The 19,229-nt window shown below is 37.3% G+C and overlaps 2 protein-coding genes across 2 annotated transcripts in view; one reads left to right on the top strand and one right to left on the bottom strand.

The window, feature by feature from the left end:
• Positions 1-887: 887 nt before the first annotated feature.
• LOC128739227 (transmembrane protein 169) lies at positions 888-3,431 on the top strand. Its single transcript, XM_053834682.1, has 3 exons — positions 888-1,161; positions 1,433-1,889; positions 2,600-3,431. The coding sequence occupies exons 1-3, from the start codon at positions 1,000-1,002 to the stop codon at positions 3,205-3,207; spliced, it is 1,227 nt and encodes a 408-aa protein (XP_053690657.1). The 5' UTR covers positions 888-999; the 3' UTR covers positions 3,208-3,431.
• Positions 3,432-11,318: 7,887 nt separating this feature from the next.
• Positions 11,319-19,229, bottom strand: part of LOC128739225 (ubiquitin carboxyl-terminal hydrolase 8) — a 55,865-nt gene continuing 47,954 nt past the window's right edge. Inside the window, exons 10-11 of the mRNA XM_053834681.1 lie at positions 11,712-12,073; positions 11,319-11,652 (exon numbers count right to left, since the gene is read on the bottom strand). Coding sequence (XP_053690656.1) covers positions 11,532-11,652; positions 11,712-12,073 — 483 coding nt within the window. The 3' untranslated portion in view covers positions 11,319-11,531. The remainder of the gene's footprint in view (positions 11,653-11,711; positions 12,074-19,229) is intronic.

The following is a 19,229-nucleotide window of genomic DNA, read 5'->3' as shown; positions in this document are numbered from 1 at the left end:
TCCCTCTCACCTCATAACTCGAGAACTAATCAAGCAAATGGAACCAAATTTGGTATGTGGGGTTTTTTGGAGGCAGGAATTTTTTCTATGGCGAATTATGACCCCCCCCTTTAAGAGAGGAGGTTTCTTTATAAATGAAATACAAATTTCCTCATATCTCAAGAACTAATCAAGCAAATGGAACCAAACTTGGTATGTGGGGGTTTTTGGAGGCAGGATTCTTTTCTATGGTAAATTAGGACCCTTCTCCTATTTAGGAGAGGGCTCCTGTACAAATGAAATACACATTATTGCATAACTCGAAAACTAATCAAGCAAATGGAACCAAATTTGGCATGTGAAGGCTTTATGAGGAAGGAATTTTTTCTAAGGCGAATTATGACCCCTCCTCTCATACAAATAAAATACTGCCAAAATGAATCATCTATAGTTGAGCTCCTCAGAAACTTGCAAAACTCGAAATTGTGACAGCACAGTTAAATTTATGGCAATACGAAGTTTGTCGGATCAGCTGGTACTATATATTTATGTATAAGGCGAAAATATGTATGTAGTTAGTACTATACATTTGTGTATCAGTCGAAAGGCGAAAATACGAATTTTGCATAAATTTTTGACGGCAATTCTCCTTTAAGCGATATTTTACATCATTAAATTGCACGGTTATAAAACTATTATAAGTACAACAAATTGAACAGCTCTTTGGCCCAAATGTTCACAAGCAAACAAAAACTAACAGATACCTCACCAGATCGTAAAATTGTGGATCACCTGTGCTACCATGGGGCAGAGAGGGTTAAAAGTGCATCATATGCCAAGCAGGCTATAGTGGTACAGGTCGCCTTAGGATTCGGCAACAATTATTTTGTTCTACTGTTTTACTATTGAACCTTGTTATTCGGGAATGGCTATTGGTGAATTATTATAATATGCATACTTTTAGGAACATGGTTATATCTTAAGGATATCAGAAACCAGAAAAGAATTCATTCACTAGAAATGGTAGGGCACAGTGGAGAAATGCTGATGAGGCCACCGTTATCACCTCACCATTCTCAATCAATACAGCAAGATTTTCCAGCTTTTATTCCGCCCAGAAAACGACAAGCTGGAAAGAAAATGGCACTCAACAACCACGTAGATCATATTGTGAATTTACAGGTAAGACACCTATTTCTAAATTCAATAAAACAAATTTGGGTGTATCCCGCTTATGATTTCGCTTTATGCTTCTACTGTGTTGGGATATTTTCCGTTTTGTGCGCATGAATACGAAAGCTTTTTTTATCGTTTTGTTTATGTTTACTGTTGCACCCCAATCTTGCATCGCTCAAACCCAAGAGGTATTGCACCCTTTTCAAACCTGCCACATTTTTTCGGGCGGTAGAAGTACAGTATCAGACAGGGCTAATCATGTAATCTGCTTTTGTAGGGAAATAGAAAAGACTGGGATTTATCTTCGGAAAATGATAATATACAAAAAAATAAACGATGGAATAGTGAAGAAATAATCGAAATTAATTGTAAATTAGGCGGACAGATAGAAGGTATAGATGAGCACGATGACCTGAATGAATTGCAACAGTTTCATCCATTAAAAGAAAGTTCAACCGTTACACCAAGTAGTATTTCGGAGAGTAGTCTAGATAGAAAATCTAGTAAATCTCATGAATTACTTACGAGCAGCACTAAGAGATCGAAAAAACGAGTAAATATAAGAACCGACATTGATGAAATTAGTAATCACCAATCGACATCTGCTATTTGCAACTACGAAGACTTAGAATCTGGCGAAACGAGCGTCCTAAATGCAGAAATCGATCAATGTAGTATGGATCGATACAATGCGAGGAACTCGCATTCTCCCGACAACTATCTTACGCTAACAGGTAACAAATATATTTCAATTTAATATTATGTGTTCATGATTCAAAAGCTGATAATTGATACCAATATTCTAAGAGATCTAGGAAAGACACTGTAACCTTGGCCTATAACTGGTAAAACTGTAATAAGTTCATCCCGAGGGACCAGAGTATCGCTTTAGCTTTATAAGCAAAGAAACTACCAACGACCGCATATTAATAGCATTTAGTACGGAAGGTCCAAGCTTTCTTTATTCCCATCTATTTGGGTTGAATGAAATATCTTACCTGGTTCTATTCAATTCCTTATAATGCTCTCTGTGGTATATGTTGTGGTGTATAATTAACAAATGATTCAAAACATATTCATGTAATATTACTAAAACTATCAATGGCAAAATTGGCTCCTCAAACTTGCTTTCCATGACTAATTTTCGCGCAACACAACGATCATTACGATCAACGGGACTAGTGCAAACGCAGTTTCATCGGGCTACATTTGAATATAGCGAACCTGTAATTGAATGTATCATACCTTTTCAAATGTGTATGTGTAGGAATTACTTGACTTCGATGAACCGTCACACTTGTTCGCGCAGAGATTGCGTAGATTTAATTTAGGATAAGATTTTATTCATGTAGACAATTTTAAGGTCAGGTGAATTATTCTTAATAAATAAACAAATATTCAAATTGTATCAACTGGGTATAATAATTCCTATTCAATCTTTTAGGTACGATAAAACGTGGTCGTAAAAAAGGCCAATCGATGGACGTCCAGTTGAACATTTCCCGGGACGAATTAGAACAGATAAATAAGCAGGCACTAGCTGCCCATGAAGAAGCTTACCGTACAAAAAGAAATTGCTGTCAATGTACCATTCGTGTTGGAATCCACATTTTGTTGCTTTCAGTTATTAGTTTCCCGCTGGTCACATTGGCCACAAGTATATATTCCTTCTACATCGGGACTATTACTTGGTACAACATGTTCATCTACTTCAATGAGGAAAAAACATACCTTCACAAACTACTGATGACACCGTTACTAATATTGGCATATCCTTTGGCGATTGTTGTTTGCACAATGGGATTAGGATTCTATGCCGGTATCAAACAAATTAGTCTTCATTTTACAACTTGGGTGAACGAAATTTGCGATATAGAAAAAGGATTCTACGGATGGCTATGTTCTTTTTTGCATTTATCCGACTGCAGTCCTTACGAAGTAGTTATTCTGACTGATATTTGCCCTTCGTCTGGACCTGGAATCGGTGTCGGTATACCATTACAAAATGAATCCACACAAATAAATTCTTCCACCGAGGAACTGTCTTTATAAAGAACTGATGCCATATTTCAGCTACTGAAAATATACATATGTATAATTTTATTGTATTGTTCACTATGATTTAACCATTATTATACACTTCCTTTGACACCCTTCTCCTCAAGATTGAAGGTTCACAGCACATTATACAATCAATCACTCGTCGCATATTCGAGAGGGTTAAAACTGTTAGATTTAGCAGGATCGTGTAGCACTATCCCTACAATTGCATTACAACAAGGAGACTGCAAAGTCTATCGAATAAAAGAACATAAAATTCCGAAAACGAATTGTAATAGTCTCATTATGTTTAACTTCACAATTAAATTCGTTTGAATCGATATATATCTATAGACGGAATTCATAGTATAAATAGCTAAAAAATGTGATCACATGACATAATATTACGCAATTAAATAAATCAGTTTATAATTGGATAAAAAAGGTCATTAATATGCAATCTGTTTCAAATCTTAACACACTTTTCTATTAAAACAAATCAGTTATGTTTTATGCACAACATATAGCAAGTAGATTCGAATTTAGCATTATAATAATTTATGGTCGAAAACGCATTGTATTATTTTTACGAGTGCTTCTAAGTATATAACAAGCATCTAAAATATTACATTGTAAAGCATACAATTAAATATGTGACGAGTGAACAAACGTTAATGAACAAGAGCAGACATAGCCATAAACCATAAATACGGAAAAATACGTTTTCGGGGTTTCGTATAAAGCGAGGACACATAACGCAAAATTCTTGTTAAATGAGCCATAATGTACCATTAAACTTTTTAACGATAAAAAAGTGATTATTACCAATTGTGATGGATCTCTAAAAGAAGAGCAAAACCCGAAGATGAAAAGAAGAAAAGAGTAAGAATATTAGAAAAAAGTGTAAATTCCGTTTCTTATCTCAAGTTCCGGGGGGTCTAAACTAGAACAATTTAGACGACTGCAGCATTATTGGCAAGCCGTTGCATTTTTATCCACTGTGCGTACTTATTTTCGATGTTAGTATTTATGTGTTATCAAGAGTATGCATAAATGAAGGGTACTGTAAATGAAGGATAGTACTGGCAGCGAGAAATAAGTGGGTAAAGTAGATCAAGCTTTGAAGGAAGGGTAAACCCCAATACACACAAGCACGCATAAAATTTAATAACCATATCGCTCATTCAATAGCGATTATAGCAAAAAGAAATGCAGTGCAGGTCATACAGCAAACACCCGGGCGATATCATAATAGATTAACTATACTGGTCGCAGTGATGAGTCCACACATGGAAAAAAGGGTGAGTTTTTGAAAACCAAAATATGTTAGATGGATAGTCAGGTTTCCTTAAAACTATTAAAAAAATGAATCCTTTTCGCTACCTCAGGGTATTTGTTTATTGTACGAGTTGCTGTTGCAGTTGAAAACTGTAATAATCGACGTGCGACATTCGGTTTTATACTTGTTCTGTGTGTCGCAACTACGTCGCACGTGGTGCGCTGTATAGCGCATCAATGTGCGATCACAGCGCACCACGTGCGACATAATTGTGACACGCAGAACAAGAATAAAATGGCGTACTTCGATTAGGGTAACCAACCTATTTTGGACCCTATCAGCAGCTGTACATAATTTGGACACTTGCATTTGATTTTACTGTAAGTGTCCAAATTATGTACAGCTGCTGAGGGGGTCCAAAATACGTTGGTTACCCTATTACGGTTTGCAACTGCAACAGCAATATTATAGAAGCCACACCATCGGTGTGACGAAATTGAGATCAACATACTGGATCCACCTGCAAATCACGTTATTTCAACTTCTCTTTAGAGTTCAATTACCTGCTATAAATTGTTCTTTGGTGAAAATGCGACCGAATAAATTTCAATTGCTGACTGGTATGATAAATGCAAGCTGGTATGATTTTCCATACAAGCACTCTTATTTTTGTTTTACGGCGGTATCCAGCATTCGTACGAATAGTTCTCAAATAACATTTGAAAAGCGGCAATTGACCATACACTCAAAATAATCTACACGTCCTTACTACGTGAAAAATCAGTAGAATCAATATATATATAGAATGCCAGTGTCGTTGTTTTTCTACAGGGCTCATTGTGGTAAACATGATGCTAACAATCTGTATCAAGTCTGTGAATCGGGAACTTCATTGTCAAAGTTGCTTATTGTTATTTATCTGTTCTTTATCTCTGCGCAGGTTGGTGCCGGTGAAATGTTTTTAAACGCTTATTTTCTTTTCGTCCGGATGAATTGAATCCCTCAACTGAGTCCTTTTGCACTGATTTTTTCAGAAATTTGAAGCAAGCGAAGTTTACAATTACATTACTTGGCAGTAGGGTTGCCAAGTGACCGGTTTTTGGCCGGCGCGACCGGTTTTTCACTTGCAAAGCCGGTGGCCGGTCAATTCTGCAAAAAGGCCGGTTTTCCGACACATGATGCCGGATTTGTTCTTTTTGTCTAATTTGTAAATTTTCTGATTAATTTATTAGCAATCCTGAGCAGTGAATTATTGAAGATAGCCAGTTTTGCAGTGACAATACCTTGCTTCTGGCGGTAATATACATTAAATTGTCCACTAGCGCCAGAAGCAAGTAGTTGTTACTCTGATTCCTACCGTTCGCTATCTCCACAACTGACTGTTCATCCCATTTACACGGAAAACTGTCAACCGACTTCCGGCGACTACCCAAATAATATGTCATCACACATTCCAGGCAAATCCTCTAAAAACAATGCTGCCACAACCGCATTGCATACATTTGGGATGACTTGTCGCCACTCTGTATATAGTCACTCTACGTTCTCCTATGCTGCTCCAGCAAAAGATAACTCTCAATCGGCTTGCTTATGTTTGGTTGATTGACCCTTTTTAAATGTTATTCGAGAGTTCGTTTCGTATGAATCGGAAAGGACTATTCTTGTATGCGAATAAACAAATGAAAGAGACGTTCGAAGATTCGAATTGATTTTTGAATGAAAACAAGAATACAAATTGGCTGTACTTTTGAACGAATATAGAGTAGAGAACATATTTTAAGCAGTTGCGGATCACTGATTTTTTTATCTTATAAGCGATGAATTTGACTAAGTGGGAATATCAGCATACCAATCTTTTTGTTAACTTTAGTTCTTCAAGTTGTTACCACTGAAAGTCACTATCATTAAGCTAAACTTCTGATTTTTTACATTAAAAATTGAGGTAAAAATAATTTTAATCAGCCGGAACGCATTTTAATCACCAACGTGCTTCCCTTAGCAATTTTAAACTTTACTAATGTATTGCAAACTTCCAAATTATCACTGTTATAAGCTTGCGACCATGACGTCAAATAACGCAAGTGCTAACATGTCTACTACAATATGGTATGAGAAAATTGGGTGCTTGAGTTTTAGAAATGCTGTAATCCGTGCTCAAAGTAACGAGACGGTAATTCTCTTCAGCAGCTAAAATATATAATTTTTTAACAACAAATATTTAATTCATCATATTTCTTGTTGAAAACACTGTAACTGTGTTTATATGAAATACATCTATGGTTTAGTTCAAGATGATGTTCTTATTGAAATATACTGGAAATATGAACAAAATACTGTATTTTAAGCTTATTTATTTTCAACTGATCAAGAAAAGCGACCCCGATTAACCGGTTCCTTACCCTAATTCGATATAAAACTAGAATAACGGAGACGGAGGGACAGGAAAGCCCAAATGAAAAATACAACAAAGCTAAGGACAACAATAGAACCATCAAGACGAAAGTGTGAACCCCAATTAATAGTTCTTTGATTTCAAAATCTCTTCTGGTTTTATTACATCATTAGACTTCCATTCTCGAGAAACCAAAGGATTAAATAAAATAAAATCGAATAAAAGCAAATTATTTTCGTACGAAATTTAAATATTAACATGAATTTATCCTGATCAACTTCAATCTATTCTGATAATCTTACTACAAGGCAGTAATGGTAAACATATGCAATTTATACATCATACAAAACTGTAGACGAAATCTGTATTCGATACACATATTGCGGATCATATACACATTGAAAGCATAACTAAATCAAGAATAAAATCGATATAATCAAAAAATTGCCTTCTTGTTAATTTTAGGAACCATGCTAAACTTGCACATCACCTGGTTGGTTGGTTATAAGCTGAGAGAGAGAGGGGCCAGCTGGGATTATTTTTGTGAACCGAACTGTCAGCGCGAACCGGGTCAGAACTATTACTGTAAACCGAGCTTGATTGAATAAAACAGGGGAAGTATTTATTTGAGATCAAATTTCAAACCAGCCTCGCACTTCGGGAGGCTTCGCGACTGGTGATGACTGGAGAAAATGTAAAAAATTGTAGTGGACCATCCCTGGCTGTATAGAACCCAATTGGCTGTTCGGAAATATTTGCATGATTTCCATTATTTCTTTTCCTTTTTGACGTAAGACTACGTCTTTGTTTACTATATTGGGACTGGGTAGCACTTTGTGAAAACGAAAATAGAAGTGTAACGTTTGAATGAAAGATTTCAAATGCTAATAACTACTAAACTACTGAGCGAAACTGAACAATTTATATATCGTTGGATAGATAAAATGACCAGCAACTTTATGGAGGGGGCAAAAGAGCGATTTTAAGGAGGGTGTAAGAGGGGGGCTCCTATACAAAGGAAGCACAAATTTCCTCAAAACTCGAAAACTAATCAAGTAAATGGAACCAAATTTGGCATGTGGGGGTTTCAGAAGGCAAGAATATTTTCTGTGGTGAATTGAGACTCCTACCCTCTTTAGGAGGGGGGCTCCCATACAAATAATATACAAATTTCCTCATAACTCGAGAACTAATCAAGCAAAAGGAATCAAATTTGGCATGTGGGGTTTTTGGAGGTAAGAATTTTTTCTATGGTGTACTGAGATCCCTTCCCCTTCTAAAAGGAGGGGCTTCCATACAAATGAAATAAAAAAATTCTTCATAACTCGAGAGCTAATCAAGCAAATGGAACCAAATATGGTACGTGGGGGTTTTTGGAGTAGGAATTTATTTTATGATGGTTTGATACCGCTCACCCCTGTGGTAGGAGGATAAGGACTCTCATACAAATTAAACAGGAATTTTTGCGTATGTGCCATATTTTCTGCTATGTAACAAACGGTAAGCTGTGAAAGTAAACTGAGTAAAACCTTCTCGAAGCAAAAGACAGTGAATCGACACTGTTAACTTACGTGTCTGTTGCCATTCATGTCAAAAGAGAAGGACATTCTGAATATTTCGCTCTTCTCTTTTAAACATTCACTTAAACAATCGCACTCACAGATTCTTATAAACATACATATACCATTTTTTTTTTGAAACGATGGTTCTACAATTGATAAAGGGACGGTAGGGGAAAGAAATGGAAAATTTTTTGGTGAAGGAGGAGGGGGAAGAGCGGAAAGGAAGGGGGGGGGGTATTGGTAGCTATGCTTGACAAGTAGTCATTTTGACTCCTACCTTTTGTCCAATGCTGGAAGGTGCATGAGTCGAACCAGCATTGGACAAAAGGTAGGAGTCAAAATGACTACTTGTCAAGCATAGCTACCAATACCCCCCCCCCTTCCTTTCCGCTCTTCCCCCTCCTCCTTCACCAAAAAATTTTCCATTTCTTTCCCCTACCATCCCTTCATCAATTGTAGAACCATCGTTTCAAAAAAAAATATTAACCCTCTAACGGGTAAGACCGTCTGTAGACGGCCTTCGCTTTTGGAGCTCCACAGCCGCATACGACATTTGTCTTGAATTGACAATATGAGAAATATGTTCAGAACAGATTTCCTGACATGTTGATGCTACTAGCACAACATTCTGACCATGCGTTCAAAAGTTATCAATTTTCAAAAACAAGAATTCCGAAAAATTCGGGAAAAAATTATGGTGCGAATATTCCCTTTTTTACGTTTGAAGAAAAAGGACATCTAGAACAGAATGTTCGATCTCAAATTTTTCCTATGAGTAATTTCTATGCTTTTTTTCAATTTTGTGATATATTTGAACTGAAAAAATAATTGGGTAGAGCGTTAGGCATGAAAAACTAAAAAGAGAAATTGGACTATTTCATATCTAGCGGTCCTCCAGTTAAATATTTTCCCATGAAAATCGACACTCGAGCTTCTTTTGAGTGTACTTTCATGATAAAGTAATCATTTGCTCGATCGCATCGTTTTTACGATGTTGCCCGTTAGAGGGTTAATATATGTATGACCTCATTCCAAGGTCAAGACTAAAATCTTGAGATTAGTCTAATACATATACCAGTTTTCATTGGTTTTTAATCTAATGATCTGACATTGTCCTACGTCACCCATTCGTACAATCCTTAGGGCTGTATACCTTGTAGTTTTTATTTAAATTCAGAGTGTTGAGAATAAATCGATGAAATTGGGCCTCGCTGTCTTAGAAAGTCTCGTTACATAATTGCCAAACGACTCGACTCTGCTTGCATGTTGATTGGAGCATTCGATCAAATGGGCATTTAGCTCTTTTTAACCAATGAAATATCAGATACGGATAGCATTCTACCCATTTTCTTACAGAAGATGGAAAGCGTTATAATTTCCGAGCTCGTTAAAATGTTTCGCGCTGGTTTCACTTTGGGGCATAACCCACAGAATTGTCGGAAAATAGGCAGATACCTAAAGGCATACCTAAGGCAGATAAGAGAGAGAAAATCATGTATAAATCTTTTAGACTAATATGTCTGCCAACAATGCTTCTCAAGTTGATGGTTAAAATCACGGATCACGAATAACTATATAAGTTATAGACTAATCTCAAGTTTTTAGTCTTGACCTTGAAATGTGGTCATACACATATATTAATATTTTTTTGAAACGATGGTTCTACAATTGATGAAGGGACGGTCGAGGAAAGAAATGAAAATTTTTTGGTGAAGGAGGGGAAGAACGGAAAGGAAGGGGGGGGGGGTATTGGTAGCTATGCCAGACAAGTAGTCATTTTGACTCCTACCTTTTGTCCAATACTGGAAGGTGCATGGGTCGAACCAAGCTATAATCTGAGATTATCACCCCTATTCTGTATTTCGAACGAGTTTATGTTTCGATCGAAACTGACATTTCGTTCGAAAAAACAGCGGTTCGAACGAAAGATCTTTATATGAAAAAACAACTCGAACGAAATATTTGCCAAGTCGATCGAAATATTTCAACTCGTTCGAAATACAGAATATGGGTGTATAACCGGATTCGAATCCGGTGACATTAATATTAATTATCTCTTAATCTTAATCTTAATTAGCAATCAATGAGAATTTCTAGGTCCTTCACTGTGCTTCAACCTTGTTGTTGCCATTGTGTAGTCAAAAGATATCGGTGCACGCGACCGAGTGAATAAAATTACTCCACATTTGTCGACTAACATTTGAAAGGGGCGGATAAGCCAACTGTCAAACAGAGCGAGTGAGAGCTATTTTTTGCTGGAGCAGCATAGGAAAATGAACTCTCACTCGTTCTGTTTGACAGTTGGCTTATCCGCCCCTTTCAAATGTTGGTCGACATTTGTTTCCATCTCGTTCATACTGCACCATTCCACAAGCGTGTTGATGTGTGTTTGACATAAACAGCAGTCAAAGTCGTAACTTCCCGGTAAAATTTGAGGTCATCAGGGTAAATTGATATAAAAGACTTCAGTGTCGGACATATACGTTGATGAACAAAATGTATAGCAAAGGCCCTAAGAAACCGCCTTGAGGTACATCAGACTGAATCTGAAATGAAATGGAATAGAACAGGCACCACTTTTACTGATGGGCTGCGCCCCGTGAGATAAAACTGGAAGCCCTATTCGTTTGAATTTCACAACCGCTAGAATGCGAAGTCAACATACACAGCGTCGATTTGTTTTCGTTTTTCCATCTTATCGTCAAGAATTGATACATAGCTTAGCAAATTAATTGTGGACGAACATTTTTGCATCAAGCCGTATTGGTCTGCAGACATTCTTTTAGTCATCTAATTACAAAGAACATTGCATTGAAAGCTGGCTAGAAGTTCTTTTTGTTCTTGCAACAATTACTTTACATAAATCGTCTGAAAATATAGTTTTATTGTTTCACATACATCTCTTATTTAGGTATGTTCTTGCACTTTTTGATTTAAAATCACAGTACTCTATACCAAAATAGAGTATAATTTTCCAGCTTAATCGCCATAAACCACATATGACATAGATATCCAAACATAACAATAAAAAGCAAAATTACCAATCATATTTACATCATGCCAGGAAACTTACAAGTACGAATAATTTTGTAATGAAATGATTCTATCTTATCTGCACATCCACGTGTTCCGGAAGCATTGAATAAAAAAGAATATACGCGGCACTGGAACAGACATCCGATACATCCAGGCTAGACACCATATGATCATCGAATTTATACCACCTGCAAATTGAGTGAGCGAATAATTTATTATCATATTTAAATAAAACTCATTATCTTACTTTTGATGGATTGAGTTTCGACAAAATGCCGTATAATGACCACTTTCCATCGATCCATAATGATTTGAAACTCCATAGAGGTGGTACCGGCGATTTCTTAACTTTCGATTTCGACTAATCTCCGATGGTGCTATATGGGCCGTCATGTCGAACTCCGTTAGTGGAAATTTAACATAGTTTTGTTTTTTCCTATACAAAGTGGATATAGCATCCGAGTCAGCGTAAAATCTTTTGAGGTGGATGACTAATATCGAAGGCAGTCGTGAAATGTCTAATTTTTTAATGGCGACTTGATTATCTTTACATTGCGGGCAATTCCATCCTCGGATATCTTCACCATGAAAATACATTTCAAGACAATCCTGCAAAATGTAAATTACAATGCGATTTTATGCTATAGCTAGATAAAAAGTTAGATAAAAAGTAAAACCATCAATAGTTTTCAAATGGTAATGAACTATTTCATTCATAGGAGCATTAATTAACGGACATTAATTAAATGTGAAATACCCGCCGAAATTCTAATCAATTACCATTCCATGTCTGTCTCGTTAATTACTCAACTAGCACTATTGGCACCTGCCCCACCGTCTCTAGTCTGATTTCGAAGTGAAGTAAAAATGCATATCCAATTTTAAATCAGTTTACAAGTTTAATCTCGATTTAATTTTAATTCCAACTTGAAATTCAATTTGAAGTCCAATTTTCAATTGAATCTGAACGATTTAAGCTTTGATTCTAAAAGTAATTTCAAGTGCAAGTTCAAATCCAATTTCAAGTCCAATTGGACCAAATATAAGTTCAATTTCATATTAGTTTTAAACCAAAGTTCAAGTTCCATTTTGAATCAAATTTCAATTCTAGCCCGCTATGGGTGCCTACGCTGGGGAACGTACAGGACAATTACGGGGCTAGTGTAATGATACTATTGACTCTATAGCAGCACTGCTTAGCCGAGATTCGAACATACGGCGACTGGCTTGTTAGGCCAGCATTGTACCTCAAAGCTAACTGGGCGTTCTTCTTTACGAAATTTAATGTAAAAAAAATCCTCATGGTGCAACCTGGAATTTCGGAGTTTTAATTTATTCGGCCGGTAGTTTTGCAATAAGCTGTTTGTGTAAAAATAGATCCGCTATTCTATGATTACTTGATTTCTCCAGGCCAATACAGGCTTCTGATCTTCTTCAGATAAAGCATTTTCTGGTGATCTAATACTTTCTCTTTGTGATGATCAATAGCAAAGCTGGCCGCGCCCATGCAGGTCAATTTAGAACAATTTAGACATTTGTTGCTACGCATGAAAGCCGTCATGAGACAAACGTATTTCTTTGGCAATTACATCAAAAACCATGGCTGCGCGAAATACCTTTTGGCATCCTCCGATCATAAAAACTCTTTATAAGGGCTACTTTATAAGGGAGCTGTATAAAAGCTATTAAGTTTTGGATATTCAATAATATACGAAAGAAATTACGCGCGATGTTCCTAGGTAACCAATTTAACGAATAAGACTTCACTTCCGGTTGGTAAACGCGTCATTGCTGAGTGTGCTCAAATGAATTCAAAATATTCTTCAAAAACAACCGCTGTCGGAAGAATGCAACAACGAGCGAGGCTGCGCAAGGCGTTCATAGTACCTTGCGCCCGATTAATATCGGAGTTCCGTAAGGAAGCAATATAGGTCCTCTTTTATTCTTAATATTCATTAATGATATGGAAATTTAGCTTCAAGGAATACCAAAACTTTTTGCGGATGATACAGCTTTGTTCTATCTTCGCAGTAATGTTCAGCCTATTGTAAATGCCATTGAATCGGATTTATCAACACTCTCTGAATTTTTCAACGGTAATCAACTCTCGCGTAACTTTTCAAAAGGACCTAAGTAACAATGAGAGATTCTCTTCGTGCCTCTTCTCTTTCACCTCCCACGGTAATGCAAATGCACTTTAAAACACCAGCTTTGCATGAATCGGTTGCTAGCGTCATTATCTAGCTAAACGTGAGGAAGTTTTTTGTTGGAATGCATTCATGTCGCCGTAATAATCTGAAGAGAGGACCGCCAAAGAGAGTCTCTCAATGTTACTTAGGTCCTTTTGAAAAGTTACGCGAGAACTCTCTTTAAACTTGTCAAAAACAAAATACATGATCTTTCACTCGTCGCATAAAAAAATCTCCCAACATCCAGATCCATGCATCGGCAATCTGAATATCGAAAAAGTTACAACTTTTAAATATTTAGGGCTGCACTTAGACCCTTGACCCTTGGACACACATATTAAGCATGTATCGAGCAAAGTTTCGTCGCTATGTGGTCTCATGAGAAGAGTGTGCAGCTTTATGCCCCGTGAATCATTGCTTAAATTTTATTATGCATGCGTCCATTCCATATTGCAATATTTAATTGCTGTCTGGGGCCATGCGGCGAAATCAAAACTCAAAAGAATCCAAACATTGCAAAACCGGTGCGTGAAAGTAATTTTTAACTTACCTCACTTATTTTCGACAAATTTGTTCTACTCAAGTTTAAATCACAAAATTTTACCCTTACTGGGACTGCGTGATTCTCAAACAATCATGTTTATACATAGCTCTCTACATAGCCAAAATTTTCACTGTAATATTGCCTTCGCCTCTAGGGTTAATTATTCTCACACTAGACATGCAAATTAAATACTGAGAAGCAGAGCTTCTACGAACTTAGGCTTATCGCGTATCACAAATTATGGTCCTTTGAAGTATAATTCGATTCCAAACGAACTTAAGTCTATAACTAGTAATACTCTCATGAAAAGCAAGCTGAAGCAGTATCTATTAATGAATGTAAACGAATATATCATGTAATGTGTCAACCATTTTGTATATGTTGGTTTTTCTGGCTCCTGCTGGTTTTTTCCTACATCCTAATTATATCTTGTTTAACTAAATTTTTTTTGTGCCATAAGCGTTATCACTAAATATTAAATACTTAGTTTAGAATCCCTTCAAAGGAACTAATGTTCCATTGGGATGTCTGTTTGTCTTTCTTGTTGTAGTTCAATACACCGCGTTACGTTAATTTTTGTTAGTAGGTGTCCACTACTAGAGGGCTCTCGATATGAGCTCTTTGGTGTGGGGGTTAGTGGAGGGTTAAAAAAAACATAAAAAAATATATTGCGTGCTTTAGTAAGCCTTTTAACTAATTGCTCAGTGCACTAACTATTATACTTCATCTAAAACGGTAATATAGGTTTCTGCCGCTAATAGGATAATTCTACTATTAAAAACTTAGCCATTACCGTATTGTCAGTTGTGTAGTAATCGTGACAGTGATCAAATGGTGCAGTGTGATGGCTGTAAGTCATCACCAGGAAGTCAGCTCGCCGCACGCCAAGCGGTTTCCAAAGATCTGCCAGAATTTAGTGGGAATCCGGAGGATTGGCCGCTGTTCTTTTCTATGTTCAACTCCTCAACTCAAATGTGTAAGTTCTCGAACGAAGAGAACATGTTGCGGCTGCGGAAGTGCTTAAATGGCAAAGCCCTCGAGGCGGTAAGGTGTCGTCTACTCCATCCATCAAACGTAATTGGAGTAATGTCGACGCTAAAAATGCTGTACGGAAGACCGGAAGCTATTGTGCAAGCTATCATTCGGAAGATTCGTTCGCTACCACCACCGAACATGGAAAAGTTAGAAACGGTAGCAATCTTCGCGCTTATGATGGAGAATCTTGTTGCTACGATTCAGGCGTGCGAGGTCAGTGATTTCGTGTATAACTCGTCGCTTCTGTACGAATTAATAGAAAGACTTTCGTCATCTCTCAAGATGGATTGGGCCAGATTCTATCGTGGAAAACCGAGCCCAACGCTCATCGATTTTAGTGCGTGGTTGTGCAAAACAGCAGAGGACGCAAGCACAGTGATGATCGATAACAACAGCAACGAACAGCGACCTCGGGGAGGTAAAACGGAAAATATTCCGAGTCGGAGTCGATAAGCGCCTTCACGAAAACGGCGGCTAAGCCCGCTGTTGTAATTAAAGAGCAATGTCCCGTATGTAAGGGGAACTGTCCATCCGTAACGAAGTGCAAGAGGTTCGAAGAGTTCAGCTACGAATCTAAGTGGGCAACGGTGAAGGAGTACAAGCTGTGCCGGAAATGCCTGCGAAAGCACAACGGATCAATACAAGCAGTCGAAACCCTGCGGAACGAACGGATGCGAATTCCTACACCATCCGTTGCTCCGCAGAAACACGCAGAAACACGAATCTCCGAGATCTGCGTTACCGGTAGCATCCAGCTACTCCAACACTAATATGGAATCGAGAACAGATCATAGTTGCAACATTCACCAAGGTCAGTCGGAGATTATGTTTCGAATCGTTCCGGTGATGCTGTATGGACTTACAAAGACGATACGCACCTACGCGTTCGTTGATGATGGATCCGAGCTCACCCTAATAGAGCAAAGCCTCGCTGATGACTTGGGCGTGCAAGGACCGATAAGATAATTATGCATAAGGTGGACCGGCGGAACACAGAAAATGTCGCAGTCTCAACAAGTCAACCTGCAGATCTCCGGTGTGCATAGCGCGAAGAGATACGGGCTATCAGAATTGTACACGATGTCCTTCCTGCAAATTCGTCCGCAAACACTACTGCTTCCAGAACTTCAGAAGAGGTATCCTTACCTGGAAGGATTGCCTCTTGAATCGTATAACGACATTAGCCCTCAAATTCTCCTCGGCAAATATATTATATTAACAATATAGTACACTTCGCAAAATCCCACATATATATCCGAAGAGACGCAAAAGTAACACTCTCTTGCGGACATAAGCGTGTAACCAACAGGCTTCATTCTCGGTTTTTTGCTCAGTAGATGTTCATTTGACTACAGCGCCTCAACTAAACAGAATTCGAAAAAGTAGTGTAAAGGGCGATTGTAGAGCTAATTATTATCTACATTATTGTTGAAGAAAGTATAGTTCTATCTTTCGTAGTTACAGCGCTATGGGGCTGCTACCCCGTTGGTAGCAAAACGAGCGCTTATTTGGCTACCAACGGGGTAGCAATCGCTTAGCGCCGTAAATACAAAAGATAAAACTATACTTTCTTCAACAATAATGTAGATAATAAGCTCTACGTTCGCCCTTTAGACTACTTTTTCGAATTCTGTTTAGTTAAGGTGATATAGTCAATTGAGCATCTACTGAGCAAAAAGCCTTCATTCTCGGCTGATAACCAATACATAAGAAAAAGGTACGGTAGATAGAATGTGCTATCTCTAACGTTATGACGTCATTCTTCTAGATTGTAACGTTAGGTATAAAATTTAATTGTTTTACTGCCCATACCATGCTGGTTCCCTTGTTTACATTTCAAACGACAGAATCCAGCAAAGATTCAGTTGTTTAACCTTCTGTCTGTACAAAAAAAATACTTACGTTGTCTGTACATTGGGGTCAATTTGACCCCAAAATTCAAACTGCTATATCTCAGCGAAAAATAAACGGATTTCCGAATTTTTAGATGTTTCAGAAAGGTAATTCAATTCCAGACTAAGTGATAAAATTATGAATGTCGACTTGGCAGGGGGTACTTTTTACAAGGAGGGGTTTTAGTAAAGAAAAGTCGGAAAAATCTGATTTTTTCAGATTTGTGACGTTTATATCACCAAACCCTTACCATCTAGAACAATGCTTTCTTCTACAAAAATATGCGCGAACACGAGACCTTCAAAGTTACTTGTGACATTTTACAGGTTTTGCTCGCTAGGTGGCGTTTGTCCGGAAAAATCGATATTTTTTGGCTGTAAATTTTTTGGATTCTACTCGTGTAAATCGTTCTTGTTCACGCTAAAGTTGATTATTTAGACAAGATACGAAGTAAACATAGTCCGGTGGTAGATAAAAACTTGGTGAACGGCTCAGAATTCACCCACAAGGTGGTGTACGTGTACCATTTTATTAATATTGTTCGAGGTCAAACAAGATAGATGACATGCTAGTTTCTTGTCTTCGGCAAGATTGGTCAGGTCATTCTATAATAGACAATTTAGCACAGTATTTAATCACCAGGTGGCGCTAGTATGCTTTTTGTTTTGATTTATTCATTGTGTATGAACATATTGTGTCGACAAGAGGTCGTCGCCTTGGACATTATATCGCAAAATAAAACTAGTAACAATTATTCGCAATACTATATAGCTAAGTAATGTACCGATTCAGGCAAAATTTATGTTAAAACGATCCGCAACAATTGAGTATAGTACCGGAAGAAAATGAATACACCACTAGCGTCACCTGACGACTGAATTTTGTGCCAAAATTTTCAGAATAGAGTGGTCTCGACTATTTGAACAATTATGCCGTAGACAAAAAAAAATTATCTCGGGTCAGTATTCTAACCTGCTGTAAAAAATAAAAACAAATGAAGCACCAATGCCACCTAGCGGTCAAATTCTGAACCACACTATAGGTTTTATTTGTCACAAGATCATGTTTACTGCAAATCTTGTCTATCTGTTCAAATTTTCCGAGAGCAAGAACAACTTACACGAGTAGAATTCATAAAGTTAAGACAAAAAAAGTTGATTTTTCTCGCATAAACGCCACCTAGCGAGCAAATCCAGTAAAATACTACATGCAACTTTGAAGATCTCGTGTACGCGCATATTTTTGTAGAAGGAACCATCGCTCTAGGTGGTACGGATTTCGTGATATAAACGACACAAATCTGAAAAAATCCGATTTTTCCGACTTTTCGTTACTAGAACCCCTCCTCATAAAAGGTCCCCCCTGCTAAGTCAACATTCATAATTTTATCATTTAGTCCATTGAATTACCTTTCTAAAACATCTAAAAAATCAAAAATCCGTCAAGTTTTCGCTGAGATATAGCAATTTGAATTTTGGGGTCAAATTGACCCCAATGTACAGACAACGTAAGTTTTTTAATAAACTTGAAGCAAAACGTAAGTTTTCGAAATTTTTTGATCAAATAACTTCTATAATAAAAGATCTCCGGTAAACACACCTAGTCACGAAAGAAATAGATTAATTAATTGAAAAACAAAAAAGTTATAGCTTCTCAAAGTGGCCTGGGGTCAAATTGACTCAAGTGTACAGACAAAGGGTTAAACGGCATGTTAGTTGTTTAAACAGCAGCAAAACTGAATTAAAAAAGCCATTATACGTGTGAAACGTTAAAAACACTACATGCGATATAAATGAAACAGAAAATAGTCCAAAATATAAACAACAGCGCCGGTATCTGTCAATTGACGGCATGATGATTTGGTCAATTTCATGAGTGGAAAAGGGATGATAGAGCTTCTTAGTCGTGAATTAAAGATAGAACCAACAAAACGGCGAATGTCGCAAACGCGAACAAACCGAGGGAGAGCTGATTTTCTTATGTTGGTTCCTCTCCCGTTTTGTTTACGTTTGCGACTTTCGCCCTTTTGTTAATTCTATCTAGAATTGGCTAAACTCTATACTGAAAGTTTAGTTGTTTCGGATAGACGTGTTGAATTTACGGT

The sequence above is a fragment of the Sabethes cyaneus genome, chromosome 3 (genome assembly GCF_943734655.1).
Source record: "Sabethes cyaneus chromosome 3, idSabCyanKW18_F2, whole genome shotgun sequence".
NCBI classification, from domain to species: Eukaryota; Metazoa; Arthropoda; class Insecta; order Diptera; family Culicidae; genus Sabethes; species Sabethes cyaneus.
The sequence above is the reverse complement of the archived record's forward strand: the minus strand, read 5'-3'. Positions and strand labels throughout refer to the sequence as shown.

Coding starts and splice junctions, on each gene's coding strand:
- LOC128739227 (XM_053834682.1), top strand. CDS start 1,000: ATGGTAGGGCACAGTGGAGAAATGCTGATGAGGCCACCGTTATCACCT. Junction 1,162..1,432: donor ATCATATTGTGAATTTACAG/GTAAGACACCTA, acceptor CTGCTTTTGTAG/GGAAATAGAAAAGACTGGGA. Junction 1,890..2,599: donor CAACTATCTTACGCTAACAG/GTAACAAATATA, acceptor TCAATCTTTTAG/GTACGATAAAACGTGGTCGT.